The following is a 24,973-nucleotide window of genomic DNA, read 5'->3' as shown; positions in this document are numbered from 1 at the left end:
AGGATAAAAACTTGAAATTTACCTGAATGAAATAGTCTCTGATACAGTAAGAACTTCATTTTCAAACAACCAGGTGATCTCTGGGAAAGGATCCCCTTGAACGTAACATGTCAGTTGTGCAAGCTTCCCTTTCTCAATAGTGAGACCCACAGGTGGTTCAACAAATATTGGAGCACCTGAAATATAAACATGATAATGGCAGTAACCTATCTGACTTTGCACCACTTTAATGGGTCAATTCCTTATCTTTAAGTTACTCTTAACATAACAAAACCCACAGGACCTGCAGCTTTTGTTCCATTTATCACTTGATAACAGCAGTATTAATTCTTAAGAAGACTTCACACAATCAGTATCAAACAAATGGATGGAGATTTTTTTACCTTATAATGCTTATTTACTGCACAGCTTTGGCAGAATCAACAAATTTCTTTCCTTCACTTCCTTGTAGCAGTCTATGCAGGGTGACTAACACTTAATTACTTTCTTCAGCAGTCTAAATGGCATTTTAGTCTAGTAGTTCAGTAGTTCACTAATTTGGTGGTCCAAAATAACCCCATTCAGCAGCCTCTATGCCATTTTAGTCTGCTTGTCTTAAAGAGTTAGTTTATTTGACAGCTTAAAGGACATTTTAGTTGGGTGGTCAAAAAAGATATTTTAATTTGGTGGTCCAAAATAACTTTATTCGGCAGCATCAAGGACTCTTTAATATGTAGTCCAAAATAACTTTATTCTGTAGCCTCTAAGACACTTTAATTTGGTTGACCAGAAGAATTAGTTTATTTGACATTCCAGTCTTGTGGTCTTTAGAACTGAATGTGACATTCAACTGATTACATTTGCAAACATCTGTTTACAGGAACATCAACTAACCTCCAACGCTAACTGTAGCTGACACCGAGGTACGTGAAGATGGTACAGCATATGTATTGGTAGCAACACAGAAATATTCGCCCTCATCTATTTTCTGTATATTCTTAAACCGTATGTTCCAGAAGCCTTCAACTGTTGTCACAACCTGTACTGCATGCTCACCTGAAAAACAGATCCACATACACTCTCCTCTACTGATATTTATAAAGCCTAACACAAAAATTGAAACAAAACGACCTTCCTATGCTGACCCATTTGATTATTTGATAACCTTGCTGTTATAAACATTTGCATTCTGGATTTTCAAAACTTAGACAGAAAGATAAGAGGGCCAAAGTGGCCCCAAGTTGCTGACATGAAACTAACTCATGAATGGTAACAACTCTATTTAGTGTAAAAACACGAAACAGGTCAAGTACCCCTATTTGAACAAATCTGAGAGGATGTTACAGACAAAACTTTATGAAGATCTGCCAGAAAATGTCATTTTAAGCTATTTCTATTTTTGGCTAAAGTGTCTGTATCATGTAACTGTGTAACAAAATAGGCATTTTTTTATCAATGTATCATGTAACACTGTCTGTTGGAACACTTACTTATCCTTAGGACAAAGTAAGCATTATGCCTGTATCATGTAACATTGGCTGTTGGAACACTTACCTGTCCTATGGACAAAGTAAGCATTATGCCTGTATCATGTAACACTGCCTTTGGGACAAAGTAAGCATTATGCCTGTATCATGTAACACTGTCTTTGGGACAAAGTAAGCATTATCCCTGTATCATGTAACATTGGCTGTTGGAACACTTACCTGTCCTTGGGACAAAGTAAGCATTATCTTTGTATCATGTAACACTGCCTTTGGAACTAAGTAAGCATTATGCCTGTATCATGTAACACTGCCTTTGGGACAAAGTAAGCATTATGCCTGTATCATGTAACATTGGCTATTGGAACACTTACCTGTCCTTGGGACAAAGTAAGCATTATCTCTGTATCATGTAACATTGGCTGTTGGAACACTTACTGTCCTTGGGACAAAGTAAGCATTATCCCTGTATCATGTAACACTGACTGTTGTAACACTTACTTATCCTTGGAACAAAGTAAGCATTATCTCTGTATCATGTAACACTGCCTTTGGGACAAAGTAAGCATTATGCCTGTATCATGTAACACTGCCTTTGGGACAAAGTAAGCATTATCTCTGTATCATGTAACACTGCCTTTGGGACAAAGTAAGCATTATCCCTGTATCATGTAACATTGGCTGTTGGAACACTTACTGTCCTTGGGACAAAGTAAGCATTATCTCTGTATCATGTAACATTGGCTGTTGGAACACTTACTGTCCTTGGGACAAAGTAAGCATTATCCCTGTATCATGTAACACTGACTGTTGGAACACTTTCTTATCTTGGAACAAAGTAAGCATTATCTCTGTATCATGTAACACTGCCTTTGGGACAAAGTAAGCATTATGCCTGTATCATGTAACATTGGCTGTTGGAACACTTACCTGTCCTTGGGACAAAGTAAGCATTATCTCTGTATCATGTAACACTGTCCTTGGAACAAAGTAAGCATTATGCCTGTATCATGTAACACTGCCTTTGGGACAAAGTAAGCATTATCCCTGTATCATGTAACATTGGCTGTTGGAACACTAACTGTCCTTGGGACAAAGTAAGCATTATGCCTGTATCATGTAACACTGCCTTTGGGACAAAGTAAGCATTATCCCTGTATCATGTAACACTGGCTGTTGGAACACTTATTTCTCAGCATTATCTCAGTAACAGGTGACACTGGAACTGGAATTCTTACCTGTCCTTGGAACGAAGAGAGCATTATCCTTGTACCACGTAACGCTGGCTGTCGGAACACTAAACGGTGGAGAACACTTCAGTGTTGCTTGTAAACCAGCAATCACATATAAATCTTCAGGCTGCTGGACAAAATCTATGTCAATTCCTGAAATACAACAGCTTAACTGAAGGTAGTGCACCCATAATGACAATATGAAATTTCCATGCGATTACTCATACTTTGCATGTGATCACAGCATCCATCAGCCATAACAGAAAAATATTTTTTACAATAGGAAAATGTCAAAATTGCCTACAGAGAATATGTAAACGAACAGAAATGGCAATTGTCATTATGGGTCCATAACCTTTATATGATTTTTATAGCAATGAGATAGTGGAAAGTATTTTATGACCAGGGCTTTGGTAATTTTGAAATATCCAATCCAAAATTCTACTAAAAATCACCCAACACTAAGGCAGATTATTAATAGAACAATGTGATTTTATTGTTGCATATTAATAATTAATTATTATTAATTCACATTGGTTCCAGATGGATACAATCATATGTACGCTGATAAATTGCACAGGTGCTTCTCAATAAAAAGGAAGGAGTGTCTGGGTGATCAGGATGCTCTTGTGATGTCATATATAAATATCACATCATAGAAAAGACTTGAAAAAGTAACTCAAGGACATTATGTGTTTCTCCATGCAGATATTAATTCAAATTGTTGAATGAATGAGTCCAGTAGCAGTGTTAGAATGGTATGCTATAGCAGCTAAAACCAATCAGTTAGCCTGATGTAAGGACTGAGCTACAGGAAGGTTGTATACTTACTTGCTATAGTTACAGAAATACTTGGAGTACGAGCAATGCCTAGGGGATTCGTTCCTTCACACACATACTGTCCTTCATCCGAGAGTTGTGTAAATGGTCTGTGTAGGGATCCATTCATCAACACAAAGAAATCTGCTATCTCACTGACAGGTGTGTTACCTTTATACCAGGCCACATCAACCTGAGGTTTGCCAGTGATAGGACAGTCTAGAAGCAACGGCTGGCTCAGGGCTGCTGTTACATTAGCATTCACTAATTCATCTATAACATAAGGGACAGACTCCACTTCTGTAAAGTGAAAAAAGTTTATTACGTAAATGCAGTTATATAGTCCTATCTCTATGCTAGCCTCAAGTAGGGGCACTGCATAGAAAACATCTACTGTAGTTTCAAACTTGAAGGATCATCTCTTTTTTACATGACCTACCACAGTTGAAGGAGAATTCTCTACAGCATTTCTGTGAGAGGGGAATCAATTCAACAAGTTTAAATATTCATCAATATGTTATTGTTCTCATTGTAATCCCCAAAAACAAACTTAGATGACAACTGAGATGACAACAACAACTGTTGCCATTTTGCTATAAACTGTGACATCTGTGGCACAGTTGACTTACAATATAAATTTATATATTCATTTGACAAAAAACAACATTTATACTACTGGAACCAGTAGCCGGACAAATTTTCAAATTTTGGCTCCATTATTTCCCAAAAAAATATTTGACATAAATGAAACCCACACTGCATAACTTTCAGCTGCTTCTGCACCCTATGTTTTAATCAGCATCACGTTGTGACGTAAAATATGGGTTCCACGGGGCCTCAAAATGGGGTCACAAAAAGAAGTTATTTTCCCCGTGTGGTAAACCAGTAGCCAGACAAATATTTAGACAGTGTTTTGCTGTTATTTTGATATCAAAATAAGTAATTAAACTTTTTTTTACACATTTCTTTATCATTAATCTCTCCAAAAATGCACATGAAAGATAATCCGACTATAAATAGCAGCTATGAAAGCAAAGAGAGGCTGACTGTAAAAAAGTAGAATTTCATCTAACATGAATTCTTGATAATTCAAATAGATATAGAATAAACGGTACCATAATCCTAGCCTCCAATTCTAGGATTACGGAAGTTCCGTATTCCTAGACAACCCTATGAGAATAGGCTAGGATTACGGAAGTATTTAAGAGGAATCAAATGCATAAATGATGTTATAAACTTACTTGTTTCAATTAAAATAGCGATTTTTCATGTCTGCCGTATTATTTTGTGTTATCGATCCGCCATTTTTGGTTGGTAAAATATAGGTGGACAATTATTTATGCGCTGTTGATGAAAGATTTTTAATGATAAAAGTTATAATCTTCTTAATGAAAATAGTAATGTTGCAATTTTTCAATGTTTACATAATTGTACAACTACATCCGGGCTACATCACGAGATGGCGCTCAGTTCGTAGCTCAGTTCTTTTTCTTTTCAATTTCTATAAAAAAATAATCGTCTTTTTTTTTAAAAAAAAAATATTGTAATTTTGTTTTTTGTTTAGAGTACGTTATTATTTCATAGTCATGATTTTGCATTTTTTCTTTCATTTTTAATCGTTCTTCTATCTCTATTTTTTTCTTTTCTCTTTCTTCTTTTACTAACCCACCAAAATGGCGGATCGATAACACGAAATAATACGACAGGCATGAAAAGGCGCTATTTTAAGTGAAATAAGTAAGTTTATAACATCATTTATACATGTCCTAAAATATATTTGATGTCTCTTAAATACTTCCGTAATTCTAGCCTATCCCCATGGGGTTTTCTAGAAATACGGAACTTCCGTAATCCTAGAATCGGAGGCTAGGATTACGGTACCGTAACCCTAGCCACTGCCATAAAATTAGTGCAAAAATCGACAGCCCTGCATTTTATGTAACAATTACTATGAAATTAAAAGTAGCACAGGTTATCAGCAGACAATCAATATGTAGTTTATTTCTTCCCCACTTGATACCTCAACAAGTGTAAGGTATTGCGCAGGCACAATGCTATCTACATGCCCCATTAAGACAGAAAGTTGTTTTGTGAAATGAAGAACAAACATTCAAATGATCCAGATGAAACAACTGCATGAATAACACCGAAAAAAAGCAGTAATTACATGTGTCCGGAAACTGGTCCTGTCCGGATACCGGTTCCCAATCAGTAATTGATGTTGATAAATGTATATATTCAAGTCTTATTATTGGTATGTTAATAATTTTATAAGTAAATAACGTGATTACATGAATTACTTAATTCGCCGATTTAATGTGGAACACCTAATCATGCATTTTGCATATGCGAGTTTTTGCTATATTTGAATAATAATGACACATACATTGTAGACAGTCAATTTAATATATTTTAAACTGACGTAAAAAAAAATAAAATCTGCCATCAGCAAATGTTTCACATTTTTTAAATTTTTCATTCTTATCAACGGCCGCAAGGAAAATTCTGATACAGGCATACAATATTTTGCCGATTATCACTCTTAAAGTCTGTTAAAATACTGGAAATGGTTCAAATAGATGGTAAGGTATTATTTATTTCATGTTTGAAAAATTTAATATTTTTTTTATCACTAGATTATAAAATAACCCTTACAGATGCAAGCCTCTGTGGCGTACATGCTGCGTATTTGCTGTGTATATGCCGCGAACACAGTAGTACACCAGAGGAGTACATTTTACATACACCGCATGCTGCGAACTATTTCGACGAGTACACAGCATGTACGCAGGAGGTCACTAGTACACTTCAAGTACGCAGCACAGACTCTGAAAATTTAAGGAGTACACTGCATGTACGCAGGAGGGACTTGTACAAGAAAATAGTACACTGCATGTACACCGCAGATACTTTGAAATTTGTGCAGTACACTTCATATATGCGGGAGGGACTTGTTCATTTTTTTTTGGTGTTTATACTTTGAATTTTTTTAGGTAAAAGTCTGAAGTACACTTCATGCAGGAAGGATTTGTACATTTTTTTTTTTTTGGAAGCAAGAACTTGATTTCCGAGTAACTTTTATCTTAATAGCATAGAATAGTTCAGATTACCGGTATTCTGAACAATGAAAATTTGCCAAACTATTTGCAATGTTCATTTGTGAAGCTTACATCTTAGTGATTTCTGAGCTGCATCTTGCATGCAGTGTAAAAATATATTCTTTTTCATTCTGAATTAATCCTGGAGCTTTCTAACTTGGATAATTGAAAAGCCTTATTTGAACTTCGTTGCATTACATTTTGTCATACATGAAATAATTACCAAGATAATGCCTCAACAGCGCCCGAATGAGAAGAATTAATAGCTCTCACTGTTATTTGAATACTCTTAAGCAAAACACCACTCTATCAAGTTTTATAAAGGCTTTAATGCTCATTATGTTAACTCATTAAGGCCTCACCAAATTAAAAAGTTGTTCATCGGATTTGCCACTCGTATATTTTCAGAACGTTTTTGGCTAATTGCCCTCGCCCCATTGGAAAAAATCAATCCTAACTTTTTTGGTGCGCTACTTTTTACGGATGTAAAAGTGTATAAATGCTTATTTATTTTATGTTTTTCGGTGGTTTATCGAAATATAACGGTGAATTATATCCTGATAAACTCACTGGCCACTCAGTGAAAATTATCAAATCTGATACCCAGATTAACGTCAAAAAGTTTACCGAGCGTACTGAAAGCCGGAAACAATATGATGATGATGTCGTTAAAATGACGTCATCTTTGCGATGCTTACTGATAAAATTTCCCGCAAATTTCGACATTTTATTGAAATAAACACAACAAAAGTAGAGTTTTAGACATAAAATAAACAGAAAAATTGTTGGTATCGATGTAATATCACGGTAATTTCACTTGTGAACACCAAAAGTTGTTATTTTCACTCGTGGCTGCGCCACTCGTGAAAATATCACTTTTGGTGCCCACTCGGTGGAATTATAACGTGATATTACACCAAAACCAACAATTATCCTCTATATAATTCCAGTCCTAGATTGTTCTCAGATGGATTTTAATCAAAATAATACATACTACGCACACATCATCTATAATAAATCATAACACTTATATTTAGTTGCATTAAAGTTGTTTCCCCTTGATGCAGTTACGCCATTTTCTTCAAATGTTTACCAAATTACATGCTACAAAAATTGATTTATTTCATTGAAAAGTGGATGAAGAAAAGCATACTAATTTATTTGATAACATCAATCTACATTATTTTGGTAAGGGTAAATACTTATTGATGCATGTCACTTTTCTTTTTTCTGTTTTTTTTTCTGTCCAAATGATCAGCATTTGCATATGAAAGTTGGTGGGGTAAGGAATTTACATTATCACAGCAGTTTCGCCACAAGAGTACACAGCATGTATGCAGCAGGAGTACACAGCATGTACGCCGCAGGACTCAGGCCGGAGTACACAGCATGTACGCTGCAGGAGTACACAGCATGTACGCCGCAGGGGTAGTACACCGCAGGCTCATTTGCATGTGAAAAGTGTATGTGCCGCATACATGCTGCGTACTATTTCCCGCATACTAAATTCCTCCAGCGTACATCCTGTGTACCATGTAGTCCACAGCATGTACGCAGCAAGTAGTACGCGGCAGAGCTCATTTGCATGTCAAAAGTGTACTACAAACGTACTATCGGTGTATGTGCGGTGTATATCCTGCATACTATTTAAAGCCCTTGATTTCAGTACACATCATGTACGCATCATATACGCTGTATGTACACAGCAAGAGTATGCAGCAGGCCTTTTTCTTCTGTAAGGGAAGACCCTCAAGTCAACATCCACAACCTACTAAAAATTATTTGCAGGGCATTTTGTTCCTCCACACTATAAGTGCACAATTTTATCACCACAACAATAAATTATGCTGTATTATCTGGAAATTTGATATTTGTCTTAGATTTAAATAAACATCAATTTTTGTATTCATCTATTCGTACTCATGTCATAAACTTCTAGTACAATGTCATGTTCGCATGAAACCACATTGTGTTATGAAAAGTAAACAAACTCTTTGTTGGTTATTATTTTGGGTTCAAATCCGACCATGACCACTGAACAATTTCCTGGTTGAAGGCATTCAATTTTGTTTGTAAAAACACGTCCTGCAAGCGTCTATACAAATGCATGTGTAGCTATGACGTAACAAGAACCTTACATCTGAGACAAAAAACGAACAATCTGAGAGATATTTGAAGACCATGGCTGTGTCTTCATTTGACTTTTAAAACACTAAAATAAATAATCTTAGAATTTAAATAACTTTTGCACTGTGAAGATACTGAAACAAGAGGACCATGATGGTCCTGAATCGCTCACCTCTTCCCACATGACCCAGTTTTGAGTATGACGTCTTTTTCTATTATTTGACATAGTGACCTAGTTTTTAGCTCATGTGACCCAGTTTTGAACTTGACCTAGATATTATCAAGATAAAAATTCTGACCAATTTTCATGAAGATCCATTGAAAAATATGGTCTCTAGAGACGTCACAAGGTTTTTCTATTATTTGACCTATTGACCTAGTTTTCAAAGGTACGTGACCCTGTTTTGAACTTTACCTAGATATCATCAAGGTGAACATTCTAACTAATTTTCATGAAGATCTCATGAAAAATATGGCCTCTAGAGAGGTCACAAGGTTTTTCTCATTTTAGACCTACTGACCTAGTTTTTGACCGCACATGACCCAGTTTCAAACTTGACCTAGATATCATCAAGATGAACATTCAGACCAACTTTCATACAGATCCCATGAAAAGTATGGCCTCTAGAGAGGTCACAAGGTTTTTTTATTATTTGACCTACTGACCTAGTTTTTTAGGGCACGTGACCCAGTTTCAAACTTGACCTAGATATCATCAAGGTGAACATTCTGACCAATTTTCATGAAGATCCATTCAAGGGTATGGCCTCTAGAGAGGTCACAAGGTTTTTCTATTTCAAGACCTACTGACCTAGTTTTTGATCACAGTTGACCCAGTTTCAAACTTGACCTATATATCATCAAGATAACATTCAGACCAACTTTCATACAGATCCCATGAAAAATATGGCCTCTAGAGAGGTCACAATGTTTTTTCAATATTTGACCTACTGACCTACTTTTAGACGGCACGTGACCCACTTTCGAACTTGACCTAGATATCATCAAGATGAACATTCTGACCAATTTTTATGGAGATCCATTCACAAGTATGGCCTCTGGAGAGGTCACAAGGTTTTTCTATTTTTAGACCTACTGACTTAGTTTTTGACCGCACATGACCCTGTTTCGAATATGACCTAGATATCATCAAGCTGAACATTCTGACCAACTTTCATACAGATCCCATGAAAAATATGGCCTTTAGAGAGGTCACAAGGTTTTTCTATTATTTGACCTACTGACCTAGTTTTTGAGGGCACGTGACCCACTTTCGAACTTGACCTAGATATCATCAAGGTGAACATTCTGACCAATTTTCATGAAGCTCTCATGAAATATATGGCCTCTAGAGGGGTCACAAGATTTTTCTATTTTTAAATCTACTGACCTATTTTTTGACTGCACATGATCCAGTTTCGAACTTGACCTAGATATCATCAAGATGAACATTCAGACCAACTTTCATACAGATCCCATGAAAAATATGGCCTTTAGAGAGGTCACAAGGTTTTTCTATTATTTGACCTACTGATCTAGTTTTTAATGGCACGTGACCCAGTTTCAAACTTGACCTAGATATTATCAAGGTGAACGTTCTGACCAGTTTTCAGGAAGATCTTGTGAAATATATGGCCTCTAGAGAGGTCACAAGGTTTTTCTATTTTTAGACCTACTGACCTAGTTTTTGATGGCACGTGACCCAGTTTCAAATTTGACCTAGATATCATCAAGTTGAACATTCTGACCAATTTTCATGAAGATCTCATGAAATATATGGCCTCTAAAGTGGTCACAAGCAAAAGTTTACGGACGGATGCATGGACGGACAGACGGACGCCGTGCGATCACAAAAGCTCACCTTGTCACTTTGTGACAGGTGAGCTAAAAAATAATGGTAGTTATCATTTAAATCCAGGTTAACACTTGCCGCATGCTCCCCTTTAAGGACAACTTGTTTGGTGAGGTGGCTGGAATAAGACCCTTGGAATTACACCATGAACACAGGCTTGCCTCCTGGAGGTATGCAAGTCTCCTTGGTTATAACTGTTTCAAAAGGTAGCTAATTCAAAGATAATTGTTTACAATTCTAACAGCATGATTCATATATTTACTCAGCAGGAGATTGTTTTCTTAATGACAATCATAACAAAATTAGTAAGTTACTCACAACCCTTAGTAGCAAATAACAACAAGAGTATAGAAAACCTTGTCAACTATCCACTCCTTACATCAACAGCAATCAGACATAAGTATATTGGCAATCTTAGATCTTATTTCTATAGTCATGTAAAAAATAAGTACTTTTTTGTATTGGATATTGAAGAGTGACAATTACGTCCCATAAAAATGAAGCTAATTCAATATTAATATATGATTGTAATAATTTCATCTTTTGTTTATTATTTTAAATTATGACATTTCCATGGTAACAGTCAGTGAAGTCCTTTTGGTCGGAGGCTTTGCTGCTCCTTCTGGACCTTGGCGCTCCGTTCGGAGCTGCACTCCCTTCGACAGATACACTTGACTCCACCCATTGTTACCATTGGGGTAAAAATACCTTGATTTTATCATACTTTTGTCAGAGTGTTGTTGGATGTTTGGAAATTAAATATTAAACTTGTACGGAGTTGTGCTTTACGTTACATTATACTGTAATTTCTGCACATTTAATGATCTAACGTTTTCACTTGTATGTTAACTAGAATTCCAATAAAAAATTGAATATGTGACATAATGACCCAGTAATAATGAAGTAAAGTTTGTCACACATTTCAACAGCATGTATAGATCAAATAAATATAATTGCAACTAAGGTCATGTAAGGCCTCTTATACTGTGGCACATAATTATGTCAGAATAATTTGTATATCTAATATATTGATAACGTAACACATAAGCACAGATAGTGCTTGACTCCCTTTTCATGTTGTCATTGCTATAATTATTGTTGAATTGCTGTAAATAATAGAATCTGGGTCATTTGTGGCTGATTTGGGTTCATTATGTGGATAGCTGAATCCCAGCATCACACATTATGTCATGTACAAAAGTTAAAGGGAACCAGATATTTGATAGAGCTAGTACTCGTTGTAAAACGCTATGTTTAAATTTGGACTAATCAGAAACAAGTTCTAAAAGTAGCACGCATGCCGAGGTATAAATAAGTAGATGGATGACGGAGAGAGCATTCGGTATCCAGCGGTTGAAGAAGACACATCGAGGATTCAACTAATAATTTATCCCCGTACCTTGATAAGGAGGTTATTACAACTACCCTGTCAGGACGGATAAATTATTAAAAAGAAGACTTTGGAAGTTCATAAACTAAAGAAGAATTGCAGAATTTCAAAAAGGTTTCAAGCTATAGGGCCAGCGCATATGAGTTTTACCTTAAAGGTAATTGAATGCTATAGACGACAGCAAATATAGGCTGAGCATTGGAAAGCTGAGACAGAGACCCAGTGTTTAATAATCTACTGAGATAGTAGGAGAGTTCCAGCTTATAGACGGGGTTCAGCATTATTGGCGAAGTACAGCCAAGGCATCGGGAATATATCAAGGATAGTATATAGGCACTGAGCATTCCAGGAGTCTGGGCATTTATATAGTTGTAACTTCAACTAAGAGGACAAAGGCCGAGCATCTACGTGATAGGACTCGTATGTTGTGGATTCAAAGACATTGTCTGACGGGAACTTCAACAAAAAGACCAGTCAAGTATAGAGTCTCCAGCCTATAGGAGTTTGAGGTAATTCAAAATTGTTAGTTTGAAACATTTAGTGATTTGCCTGATCCCTGAAATTGTCTAGCTCATAATTGAAATTATTTACAAATCATTGGTACACGAATCATTTAGGCAAGGTAGCCAGAGGAAAATTCTATATATGAGATATATGGTCTCTACAACTATACGTTTAAACAAAGGGCATTCTACATCATTTGTCAGCTAGTCTAAGACATAGTCATCTTAGCGATTGGACCCATTTCATTGTTAAAGATACTAAAGGTGTAGGTACTTCCCTGGGTCATATAACTCGTATCCTGACAAATTAAGTAAAATATTTCTATACATGTAGTCTGAACTACCTGCATGAACTTAGCCAGAGTAGCCAGAGTTAGGGTTAGGGTTAGGGTTGGTTTCTGGCTACTCTGGCTGCTCTGGCTAAATTACCACATCTGTCTGAACTTACTATGCTGAACATTCACTCACAAGACATAATAACCAACCACAAATGAATAGTCTTTTTCTTATAAAAATAAAAGAAACTTCCAGTATATTTAGTTTAAACAGTATTTCTATTAAAAGAGCTGTCACAGGAGACAGCGCGCTTGACTATTTCGATGCTGGATACTGAAACTGGGCACATCTGAGGAAACTAGAGCTGTCACTGGAGTGTTTAATGACTCCAATTGTGGATGAAGATATTGCACAATAGCTTGAGTCTATGTCAAAAATATCAACTTAAAGTAATAAGAGAGGTAAAGATAAAATGTATCAAAACACTATATAAGTATATCCTAAGCAAAAAGGGGCATAATTCATTAAATATTGGTGCCAGGGTTATGCACCTTGTGTCATATGGTGATGGTGATGATGTTGAACAACTATTTAAAGTTTAAATCAAATCCATTCAGTAATAACAGAGACAGAGTGAAAGTGCATCAAAACTTTAACCTAAAATTCTAAGTAAAAAGGGGGAATAATTCATGAAAAATTGGTCCCAGAGTTATGCATCTTGTGTCACCTAAAAATCTAAGTGAAAAGGGGGCAAAATTCTATGTAAAAAGGGGAAATAATTCTTGAAAAATTGGTCCCAGAGTTATGCATCTTGTGTCATGATAAGGGTAATGATGTTGAACAATTGTTTAAGTTTGAATCAAATCCATTCAGTAATAACAGAGATAGAGTGAAAATGCATAAAACTTTAACCTGAAATTCTAAGTAAAAAGGGGGAATAATTCATGAAAAAATGGTGCCAGAGTTATGCACCTTGTGTCATATGATGTGGGTGATGATGTTGAACAACTATTTTAAGTTTGAATCAAATCCATTCAGTAATAACAGAAATAGAGTGAAAGTGCATCAAAACTTTAACCTGAAAATCTAAGTGAAAAGGGGGGATAATTCATGAAATATTGGTGCCAGTGTTATGGCCCTTATGTCAGATGATGTGGATGATGATGAGGAATAAGTATTTCAAGTTTGAATCAAATCCATCAAGTAATTACAGAGATAAGTTGGAAAAAGAGAAAGTGTAAACTTCAACCAAGGTGGGGACGCGGAAAGACGCCGATGCCGATGCCGGGTTGAGTAGGATAGCTCTCCTTATACTTCGTATAGTCCAGCTAAAAATAAGCATAACATGATACAGCATTTCTGCAACTGAAATAAGGATTAGGAAAAAAGTTACAATGTAACTTATTGTGTCCTTCTAGTATATTTGAATTTAGTATTTGTTATCAACCTGTTGTCACCTCGTCTTCCATTGGTTCTGTTGTAACCTGTATTTTTTCATTATCATGAACAATTTTCTTGTACTTATTTCTTAAAATGTAATACCAACTTGGACATTTAATCTTGTAGAAAAGTTGTTTGCTCTACATGTATTTGTGTGGTCTTTTTTGATCAAATGTTGCACAGTTATCAATTTCTTTCATCTTAACCCTTTACCACACAGAACAGGGGTGTTAGCATAATTATGTGATTTCACACACTTATGTAAAATATGATTATTTTAATATTTTCTGTTAGTTTGACATTATTTTTGTCAATGTAAGATTTTAGGAAATTAAATTCTCTTTCAAATGGTACTAAATTCACTACAGTTTCCCATTTAACAAGAAGCTGCATTCAATAAACGCTTGGCATCCGGTGGCATCCTTGTCGATACAAAGCAACCTAAGTCCAAAACAACATCAAGTTAAAGGTCAAACTGAAATCAGGTGATGTCTGAAGATGAGGAATGGTCACAGGTTACATCTGCATTAGTATCAAGTCATTCTAGCTGGAACAACTGATACAGGGACTGGAATGCGGCATTTATCTTATCTAATGCTGTCGTCCAATCGAACCGTATGCTGTAGGTTATTCTGCTATTGCTCACCCACGTACAGTTTAACTTGTCCTTTCAGTGAAAATCTGGGAGAGCACTTGTTGAATTTTTTGTTGAAAACAAAAGTTCTGCCATGAAATTATTGCCTGCATCTGTTTTTAAATGGAAAATATCTACATCAATGTTATTTTTCGCCCTGTATAAATGGCTAAATCTAGTCTTGTCTTACCCAGAGAGAAAGATGTCGTTTTTTACATGATATTTGCCTTGTTGATTCAGAGTATTTAGAACAATAAAATTAGGACATATTTTAATGAAAATAGCAAGTCGAAACTGTAAACTGTTGCCTGAAAATATTTGTTTATGATATTGTTTTGTTCTTCACCAGTTAAATGCGTGTTAAACCTAGATGATTTTCTGCAGTTTATCTAAAAGTTTGGAATACTAAATATAACTTCGTTGTCGGCCTTTTTTTGTTTAAATTTCATTGTTATCTTTATTTAAATACATTGTATTTTTCACACATCAGTTTTAAGATTAAATTAATTAAACTAATTTTTGGAGTTTAAACAACAATTTCGTTTGAAACATTTTCTGCGTTCAAGAAGAATGTTTGTTTCTGTATGTAGAAATCTGACATTATAAACAATAATTATAATTATGGCTCTACAAGATTAAGAAAAGTGTCAGCTTTGTTTTTTTTTTTCATTTTATTTATTCAAATCCAACAAAACTCGGTCCTTTGATAAAGGTTTGAAGTTATGTGGTAAAATATTTCTTCAGGGAAGTGAGCTCGAGTTAATTCATAATAATTAAGCATATCACCACATGCAGTCGCATGATGTTTTTCCTTCAGAATCCCTTTAGATCAATCTCTGATCATCTAATTATCGCCACTTAACATGTCACTGGTAAACCCTTTGAACAAAAAGTGTTATAGCTCCATGATTAACATGAGGTAATATGCTAATTACACGCTAATGGATAGTGACGAAAACAAAATATCGATCGCTAACGACTGGTTGATATTTACAGGTATGGACGACAGCATAATACAGATAAATGTATTGATTTATACGGATTGTCTACTCCCCGTATTAGACCTTCCTGATTCTAGTAAGGGGTATTGATGCTAGACGAAACGGTCCCATTTGGTTAACCAAGAGATGGCCTATACAAAGCAAAGGTCAAGGTCAAGGTCAAACTGAGGTCAGGTGATGTTTGAAGATGAGGAATGGTCACAGGTTACATCTGCATCAGTATCAAGTCATTCTAGTAAGGAGTATTGATGCTAGATGAAACGGTCCCATTTGGTTAACTAGGAGATGGCCTATACAAAGCAACCTAAGTCCAAAACGAGGTCAAGATCAAGATGAAACTGAGGTCAGGTGATGTTTGAAGATGAGGAATGGTCACAGTTTACATCTGCATTAGTATCAAGTCATTCTAGTAAGGGGTATTGATGCTAGACAAAACGGTCCCATTTGGTTAACCTCAGACGGACGGACGGCCAGAACAATCACTATATGCCTCCCGCATCAGTAGATGCCGGGGGCATGAAAAGTGCTAAGTAAGTGAAATATATCTTTGGACATAAATTCCTGTTTTTGGATTGGTTTCAAATTCATATTTGGGCTAAATATTAAAATATTTTTAGATAATATTACGTAATTTATTGCTGATCATTATAGTCAACACATCTCAGGTGACTTCCATTACACTTAATGTCATAAAATATTCGGAAGCCGCTGTCCTGTTTTCCGGAGCACATCCGGTGATCTAAGGCCATTTAGTACAAGCTGCCATATACACAAACTGCCAACCAACTTGTTGTTTATATCAATCACGCATGACCTTTACGACCGTACATATTTGAAAATATTTAGGTTTTTACTGGCTGTTATTTTTAGAACAAGAAAAGTCCAGCGCACTCACTAGCTGTAGTAGTTTTCCTAGTCATTTTCCTTGATGCAGCGTTTGTGGTAGGAATTGATTGCAAATAACTGGATAAATCTAAATAGCAACCCCATGTTGTTTAATGCAAAGACTGATGACGAAATCCCATACTTACCATTAGTAAACATCCAGAATTCCTTTCTTTTGGAAAAAGGTAAAAACAAAGTGATTGATTATGAGACACGGGAATATAGGTATTTGTTCAAATGGCTGATAGATATATGTATCTATCTGGCAATCGATAAACACGGGTAAATACCAATCTGTTTAGTTATCGATAGACATGGGAATATACGTATCTATCCCACAATCGATAAACACGGGTAAATACCAATCTGTTTAGTTATCGATAGACATGGGAATATACATATCTATCCCACAATCCATAAACATGGGTAAATACCAATCTGTTTAGTTATCGATAGACATAGGAATATACATATCTATCCGGCAATTGATAAACATGGGTAAATACCAATCTGTTTAGTTATCGATAGACATAGGAATATACGTATCTATCTGGCAATCGATAAACACAGGAAAATACCAATCTGTTTAGTTATCAGAAGACACAGGAATATACGTATCTATCCGGCAATTGATAAACACGGGTAAATACAGATCTGTTTAGTTATCGATAGACACAGGAATATACGCATAGGTGTGGTAAAGGGTTCAGTAAAATAAGTGTAATTGTGTATAATTGATCTGACATAAAAAAAATTGACTGTGGAAAATAGAGTTCACTACATCCAATCATATTACATTTATTTTTTGTTATTTTTGGACGTAAAAAGGGTTCTGTATAACCAAGGTTTTGCTAAAACCAAGTTCGCTATATGTGTCATTTTTATATGGAACATAGAAGGATGAAAACTATGGGAATTTTTTTGTGTTTGTTTTATAAAAGGTTATTACTGTATATAGATACCATGCAATCTCATTCTCAGTACAGAATCATATTCTTCATTTATTATACAGCCTGTCTCCTGAATACATGCCTATCTCCTGGACACAACCCTGTCTCCTGAATACATGCCTATCTCCTGGACACAACCCTGTCTCCTGAATACATGCCTATCTCCTGGACACAACCCTGACTCCTGGACAAAACCCTGTCTCCTGGATACATGCCTTTCTCCTGGTCACAACCCTGTCTCCTGGACACAACCCTATCTCCTGAATACATGCCTATCTCCTGGACACAACCCTTTCTCCTGAATACATGCCTATCTCCTGGACACAACCCTGTCTCCTGAATACATGCCTATCTCCTGGTCACAACCCTATCTCCTGAACACAACCCTGTCTCCTGAATACATGCCTATCTCCTGGACACAACCCTATCTCCTGAATACATGCCTATCTCCTGGACACAACCCTGTCTCCTGAATACATGCCTATCTCCTATACACAACCCTGTCTCCTGAATACATGCCTATCTCCTGGACACAACCCTATCTCTTGGACACAACCCTATCTCCTGGACACAACCTTGTCTCCTGAATACATGCCTATCTCCTGGACACAACCCTGTCTCCTGAATACATGCCTATCTCCTGGTCACAACCCTGTCTCCTGAATACATGCCTATCTCCTGGACACAACCCTGTCTCCTGAATACATGTCTATCTCCTGGTCACAACCCTGTCTCCTGAACACAACCCTGTCTCCTGAATACATGCCTATCTCCTGGACACAACCCTGTCTCCTGAATGCATGTCTATCTCCTTGTCACAACCCTGTCTCCTGAACACAACCCTGTCTCCTGAATACATGCCTATCTCCTGGACACAACCCTGTCTCCTGAATACATGCCTATTTCCTGGTCACAACCCTGTCTCCTGAACACAACCCTGTCTCCTGAATACATGCCTATCTCCTGGACACAACCCTGTCTCCTGAATACATGCCTATCTCCTGGTCACAACCCTGTCTCCTGAACACAACCCTGTCTCCTGAATACATGCCTATCTCCTGGACACAACCCTGTCTCCTGAATACATGCCTATCTCCTGGTCACAACCCTGTCTCCTGAACACAACCCTGTCTCCTGAATACATGCCTATCTCCTGGACACAACCCTATCTCCTGAATACATGCCTATCTCCTGGACACAACCCTGTCTCCTGAATACATGCCTATCTCCTGGACACAACCCTGACTCCTGGACAAAACCCTGTCTCCTGGATACATGCCTTTCTCCTGGTCACAACCCTGTCTCCTGGACACAACCCTATCTCCTGGACACAACCCTGTCTCCTGAATACATGCCTATCTCCTGGACAAAACCCTATCTCCTGAATACATGCCTATCTCCTGGACACAATCCTGTCTCCTGAATACATGCCTATCTCCTGGACACAACCCTGTCTCCTGAATACATGCCTATCTCCTGGACACAACCCTATCTCTTGGACACAACCCTATCTCCTGGACACAACCCTGTCTCCTGGGTTATAACTGTTTCAAAACATTACATCATCAACTTGCTAATTAAAAGACAATTGTTTACAAGTCTAACAACATGATTCATATATTTACTCTGCTGAAGACTGTTTCATAACTTACTCACACTGCGAAAAAAGGGTCAATATACGGGAGTGTACGGTCCCGTATATTTCGAAAATACGGGAGTATACGGGGTGTATATTATAAATATACGGACCTAGTATACAATCCTGTATTCGGAACATCTAGTATACGGGAAGTCCGTATATTTGTCATGCATATACGGGATCCCGTATACGCCGAATATACATACATGTATATTTCCCGTATATATTAAATATACGAGTTTTCAAAAAAATCAATAAGAAATGGTGTTTATTAGTGTTCTGCTTTAACATAGATTTTATTTCCATGTATTCGAAGGGTCTTTGAAATTTATCCGGTATACTTGTCGTATTTTAGAATATACGGAACATGTATACGAGCCTGTATATTCCGGATATACGTAGTATACGGAGCCCGTATTTTTGACATATACGGACTGCAACTGCATCTAATATACGGGACATATACGGACCTGTATTTTCTAATATACGGGCATCGGATTTTTTCCGTATACGCATGATATACTAAGTATACGGATCCCGTACTTTTGACATATACGGGGCATATACGGAACTGTATTTTTTGATATACGGGCTACGGACTTGTCCCGTATATGCAAGGTATACGTAATATACGGATCCCGTACATGTGACATACACGGAATTTATTTGCATCTGATATAAGGGGATATACGGAACTGTGTTTTGTTGATATACGGGCCGGGGTTTTTCCCGTATATGCAAGATATACGTAGGATACAGATCCCGTATTTGTGTCACATACAGACTGAATTTGTTTTTTCGTATACGGGAAATACACGAACAGTATTGTTGAAATATACGTTGACCAGATTTTTCCCGTATATGCACTGTCCCGTACTTTTTTTTTATTAGAACTAATCTGGTATATGGGGCACACACTGAAAGATGACATAGAATGAAGGTTAAACAAACCTTTAGCAGAATACGGTATGTTAGGAAAAATCAAGACAAAGACAGGGTATGAGAAAAACATTATCATCAATGGAGACAAGTCAGATTAAATTAACATTACATAAAACATAAATACTTAAAAAAAAAAAAAAAAAAAAAAAAAAAAAACAGTTGTTTTTTTTCTCGTACGATTATGCGTTATTTTTATTTTTTGTCCAAATGAAATAAGCAGAAAATGTAATTGTTGCATACCAGACGGGGATTTCCGGTATTTTTACCGGTGCTGGAAAAATCCATCCGGGTGTAAGATGACTCTCGTGCTTTAAATGACGTATTACGAACTACATATATGGAGATGATTCATGTAGTTATATTTTCTTTCAAAAACGAAATAAAAATCCAATACCTTGACAGTTCCTCTTGGTTCCTGATAATATATTTCTCGATTCAAAGGACGTTATTTTATCAAAAATTCATAACGTTACGCTGCAACTGATAAAACAAAATCGGAACTAAACATTGTTATTTGTCTATGAAACGTCATGACATTTTTCCTGTTTACGGACGTTGCTTTCCCGCGCTTTGTTTAATTACGCTGCTATAAGAAATAATTCTATAAAGAAGCCATTCGCTTGATTTTATTATTATTATTATTATTATTTCTTCATGTCGGTATGCAAGAAAAATATTCTGTCACTGGTTATAGGTGCAGATGTGAATATCCGGCTCTCGGCTAAATAGTTACCCTCGAAGCCGGAACATCCCATCTGCACTTACAACCAGTGAAAGAATCTTATAGCAATCAATAACATTATGCATTTTTAGATGTTCGTTTCTAATTGAAAAAAAAACACCGTTAACGCAACAAATCAGTAAAGTAACACTTCTTTATTACTGTTTATAATTGTTTCGTTATTCCAGTGAATGTTGATTCCCACTATAGGCTTTTCGATTTGCCGTCTGCTAAAAGAGCAGTACATCCTTTCTAATGTCTGAAGATGTATTCAAATTTAGCGCTTTGAAAAGATGCATGATGCATTCTGTGTTGGCATTCAATATGTAAGCAGGTTACAAATGATGCACCCCATGGAAATCTTCAGTTTCATGATCTCAATAAATGTAAGCTTTTGTCTGCTGAGGTACGAATGTCACTGAGTACGATGGCTCATCTGGGCTGTCTGTCAGCATCTACTGACCAAACTTCTCACATAAGCGTATTCTCTATCTTGAAAACAAATCGTCGTCCAGTTGGAGTTAATTGAAAAATCTCTTGTGTCAACCTGAAATAGAATTTGCACGCATTAAAGGTTATATAAATGGACTCTTGTAGTTAACAGATATAGAGAATGGTATATTTTAACGTTATAAATGATGTGAAAAATATGAAAAATGAAATGACGTGTGGGCAGGGATGACATCATTTAAGTGCTCATTTCGCGCAAAAGAAACTAGATAAACAGTCATCTTATTTAAAGTGTTTCATTTGCGTTTAATAGTTATATTACGTTAAAATCTATCCCCAACATTATATTTTATATATAATGCATGGTGTTCATAGTGCCGACACACGCAGCCACAACATTTTGAAGAATTGTCTTCAAACTGACAAAGTCACGACAAAAGTAGAGAAGATATTTTCAAGAGAGATTCTACAAAAGCATATTAAGTGCAGCGATGTGATCTAAATAACACTTTCCCATTCTATTTCTACTAAAATGTAAAAAAATACATCCACTATTTAAACGAAAGCTAGCTTAAACACAAACATTCGTAGCCATTTTTTGTAGCAAAAAATAGAGTCACATAACATGTTCGTCGTTATTATGCTATATTAGTGTTCTATAACCTGTCCGCCATTACGCGATTCATTTTATTTCAAACATTTCTTAAAAACGTGGTAAATTAGCAAATTCTGTACGATATATTTGCCACTATTTTTTTTTTTTTTTATTAAATGATCTGGAGAGTTTTCAAGAATTTCCAGTCTTGCGCTCAGTGTAATATTCTCACTAAGATTTATTTTAGACAAGTAAAATGATTCACCAAAAACGTCTTATCTCTTCATGTTAAAATGCTTTTATTCAGCAGTCCTGTATTCAAGTATGAAATAGAAAACAAGTATAATTGTTAGACACATGTATCCAATCTTATAGATTAACCTAAATGAAATATTAAAAGATATCAATCAATATAATTTACATTATTTCGTATAAGTGTTACCGAATACTAGTATTCGATACTATCAGATCATAAAGGCTATCTTTCAAATTGAAGTTTGGTCATATTACGAACAACAGAATAGGAATTTTTGTTTCTCAACTATTTAAAAATACCATATCAAGAGAAAATAAAAGATGACAGCGTCAGGCATCGAACACGGACTGCCGCGGCAATAAAGAAGTTTTCCGCTGTCGTTACCATTAACGCTGAGGAGGGTTTGATGTTCAATGTGCATTAAATTTACAAACGCTTTTCAATTTTCATCATAAAAAGTAGTTCAAACAATTAATTCTCATTTTCTGTAACATATAGTCTGTCAGAAATTAAGAAATATAGCATTAATTTCCAGAGATTTAAAAAAATGTCGAACTTTGCCTTTAATGCCTGTATTTGGTATTCTTTTAATTTTTAGTTTGAAAATTGCGTTATCTTTTTTTCCCTCCAAGATTGCACACAGTTAGAATTAACATAAAATAATCTAACTGTGCCAACTATTTTATCACACTTTAAATTTCATTGTGTATTACAACATTGCCTAGGGATAAGCATTACCCGATTAGTGTTGTTTCAGGGTGGGTCATAAAATATGTTAATACACTTATAGGTATTTTTATGGTTTTTACATTGTATTTATGCATCATCTTATTCTGTCTTTGTATCGTCTTTTTTCTCGGGAATTTAGTTATATGATTTTTACAGTTATTTCACTTGACAAATTTGATATCATTGGAGAGAAAATTTTAACACAAGCTAGAAAAAGATTTTTTGCTGTATTTTTGTTGTATATAAAAACACTGCTTAGAAAACTAAATTTTAAGTACGTCATTTTGCGCTCCGCTAAAAAAAAAGACGTTTGTGGTCATGGCTGCAAAATAGGTAGTAACAGAAAACTGAAGATATACCAATCTTTCGGAAATACATATGTAAATTATGAAAATTTCGTAATAGTCCGTTGAAAATCGGTAGGTGGTGTACATTTGAAATAAAAGACTTAGCTACGCAATTACTTATATTGTGTACATATATATAATAATATGAGCGGGGCCATGGGAAAACCAACATAGTGCGTTTGCGGCCAGCCTGGATCCAGACCAGCCCGCGCATCCAGGATCTTTGTTGTTCGCCTTCAAACCTTATTGCAATTAGAGAAACTGTTAGCGAACAACATGGATCCTGACCAGCCTGCGCATTTGGATCCATGCAGGTCTCAAAGCCGCTATGTTGGTTTTCTCATGGCGCGGCTCATATGTTTAATATCATGTTTCATATATTTACATGAAAGTAAACTTAAGTGTTAGATGTATAATATCTAACGATTTCTAAATATTTCATGATATGTTTTAAGATCGAAATTACAGACATACTCGATTTTTTTCTAACAAATGACTTTTTTGTTCTCAGAATGATTGAATATGCACGCGCGCAGGTCTATCTGTGCACGTGAACAGGTCTGGTTAGAGTAAAAACACATTTACATGCACAAATCGACCTTCCGGCGAGATTTTTAATGTTCTTACAGTTGTTTCAAAATATATAAACCCTAGGCAAACAAAAGATCTAGAGTAGGTGTGTATTTTTTCCATATTGAAAGATAATAAAACTTTCAAAAATTCTGAAATTTTATTATAACCAACCTTTTTTGATATGATACTACGAAACAATAATACGCATCACAACCGCTTACATTTTAGTCTAGAAAAGCATTATTTTGTCAGTTAGATTACCCATTTTCTAAAGATAAAAGATCGTTAATACTAACTTCATGAATGCTTTCATGAGATTCCAGTTTTGATCGAATGAATGAATGTACGTGCCGCCTAATTCGTAAAGAAGTTAGCCGCGGCTACTTTGCTTCTGCGAAATATATTTTTTTCTTTACAACTTTTTTTCTCGTTTAACCACAATGGTATTCATGAAATATTTTTGCACGATATTTTCTTTTAATTCAAACACTTGCAACATTAGCTTTTGGTGACTGAAATTTTTGTCTACTAATGAATGAAAGAATGAATGAAATAATTGTTGAATTAATTGTGCTTGAATGACTGAATGAATGAAAGATTTCACGAATGAATGAAACTACTTAACGGCTATTCTGAATTTCCTTTTTCATATTATAATTATATAATTTAATAATTTAGTAAATAGACAATTTTTACTGACGCTAGCAATTAAAAGAGTATTTCGTTTGAAGTGTATTATTTCATCTACATAATTTACATTAAATATTTATCTTTAAATCGCAGCAACTCGTATTCCCGATTGATTAAAAAAAAAAAACAGAGAACAGGAGAATTACAAGGCTAACTCTATTTTCATACAACCTTTCGACTATTTATTAAGTCTTCATCAGGAAGTCAACAAATATGATTATGAAATAAACAACGCCATGAATTTAAGTATTTCATGATCTGCCTGTTACAAAAAGAATTCATATTGAGAAAAAAAACCTGTCTAATTCAGTTAATCAAAAATTCAATCAAATAAATACTTACCCGAGCCTTCGTCTTCCTC

At 35.7% G+C, this 24,973-nt stretch overlaps 1 protein-coding gene across 3 annotated transcripts in view; it reads right to left on the bottom strand.

Moving 5' to 3' along the window:
* Positions 1 to 24,973, bottom strand: part of LOC123564528 (hemicentin-1-like) — a 116,034-nt gene that overhangs the window by 61,458 nt on the left and 29,603 nt on the right. For all 3 annotated transcript variants that reach the window (XM_053525281.1, XM_053525283.1, XM_053525282.1), the window contains exons 6-9: positions 3,527 to 3,814; positions 2,702 to 2,848; positions 874 to 1,035; positions 23 to 176 (exon numbers count right to left, since the gene is read on the bottom strand). In XM_053525281.1, the coding sequence (XP_053381256.1) occupies positions 23 to 176; positions 874 to 1,035; positions 2,702 to 2,848; positions 3,527 to 3,814 (751 nt within the window). The remainder of the gene's footprint in view (positions 1 to 22; positions 177 to 873; positions 1,036 to 2,701; positions 2,849 to 3,526; positions 3,815 to 24,973) is intronic.

Source organism: Mercenaria mercenaria, chromosome 15 (genome assembly GCF_021730395.1).
Source record: "Mercenaria mercenaria strain notata chromosome 15, MADL_Memer_1, whole genome shotgun sequence".
NCBI classification, from domain to species: domain Eukaryota; kingdom Metazoa; phylum Mollusca; class Bivalvia; order Venerida; family Veneridae; genus Mercenaria; species Mercenaria mercenaria.
The sequence above is the reverse complement of the archived record's forward strand: the minus strand, read 5'-3'. Positions and strand labels throughout refer to the sequence as shown.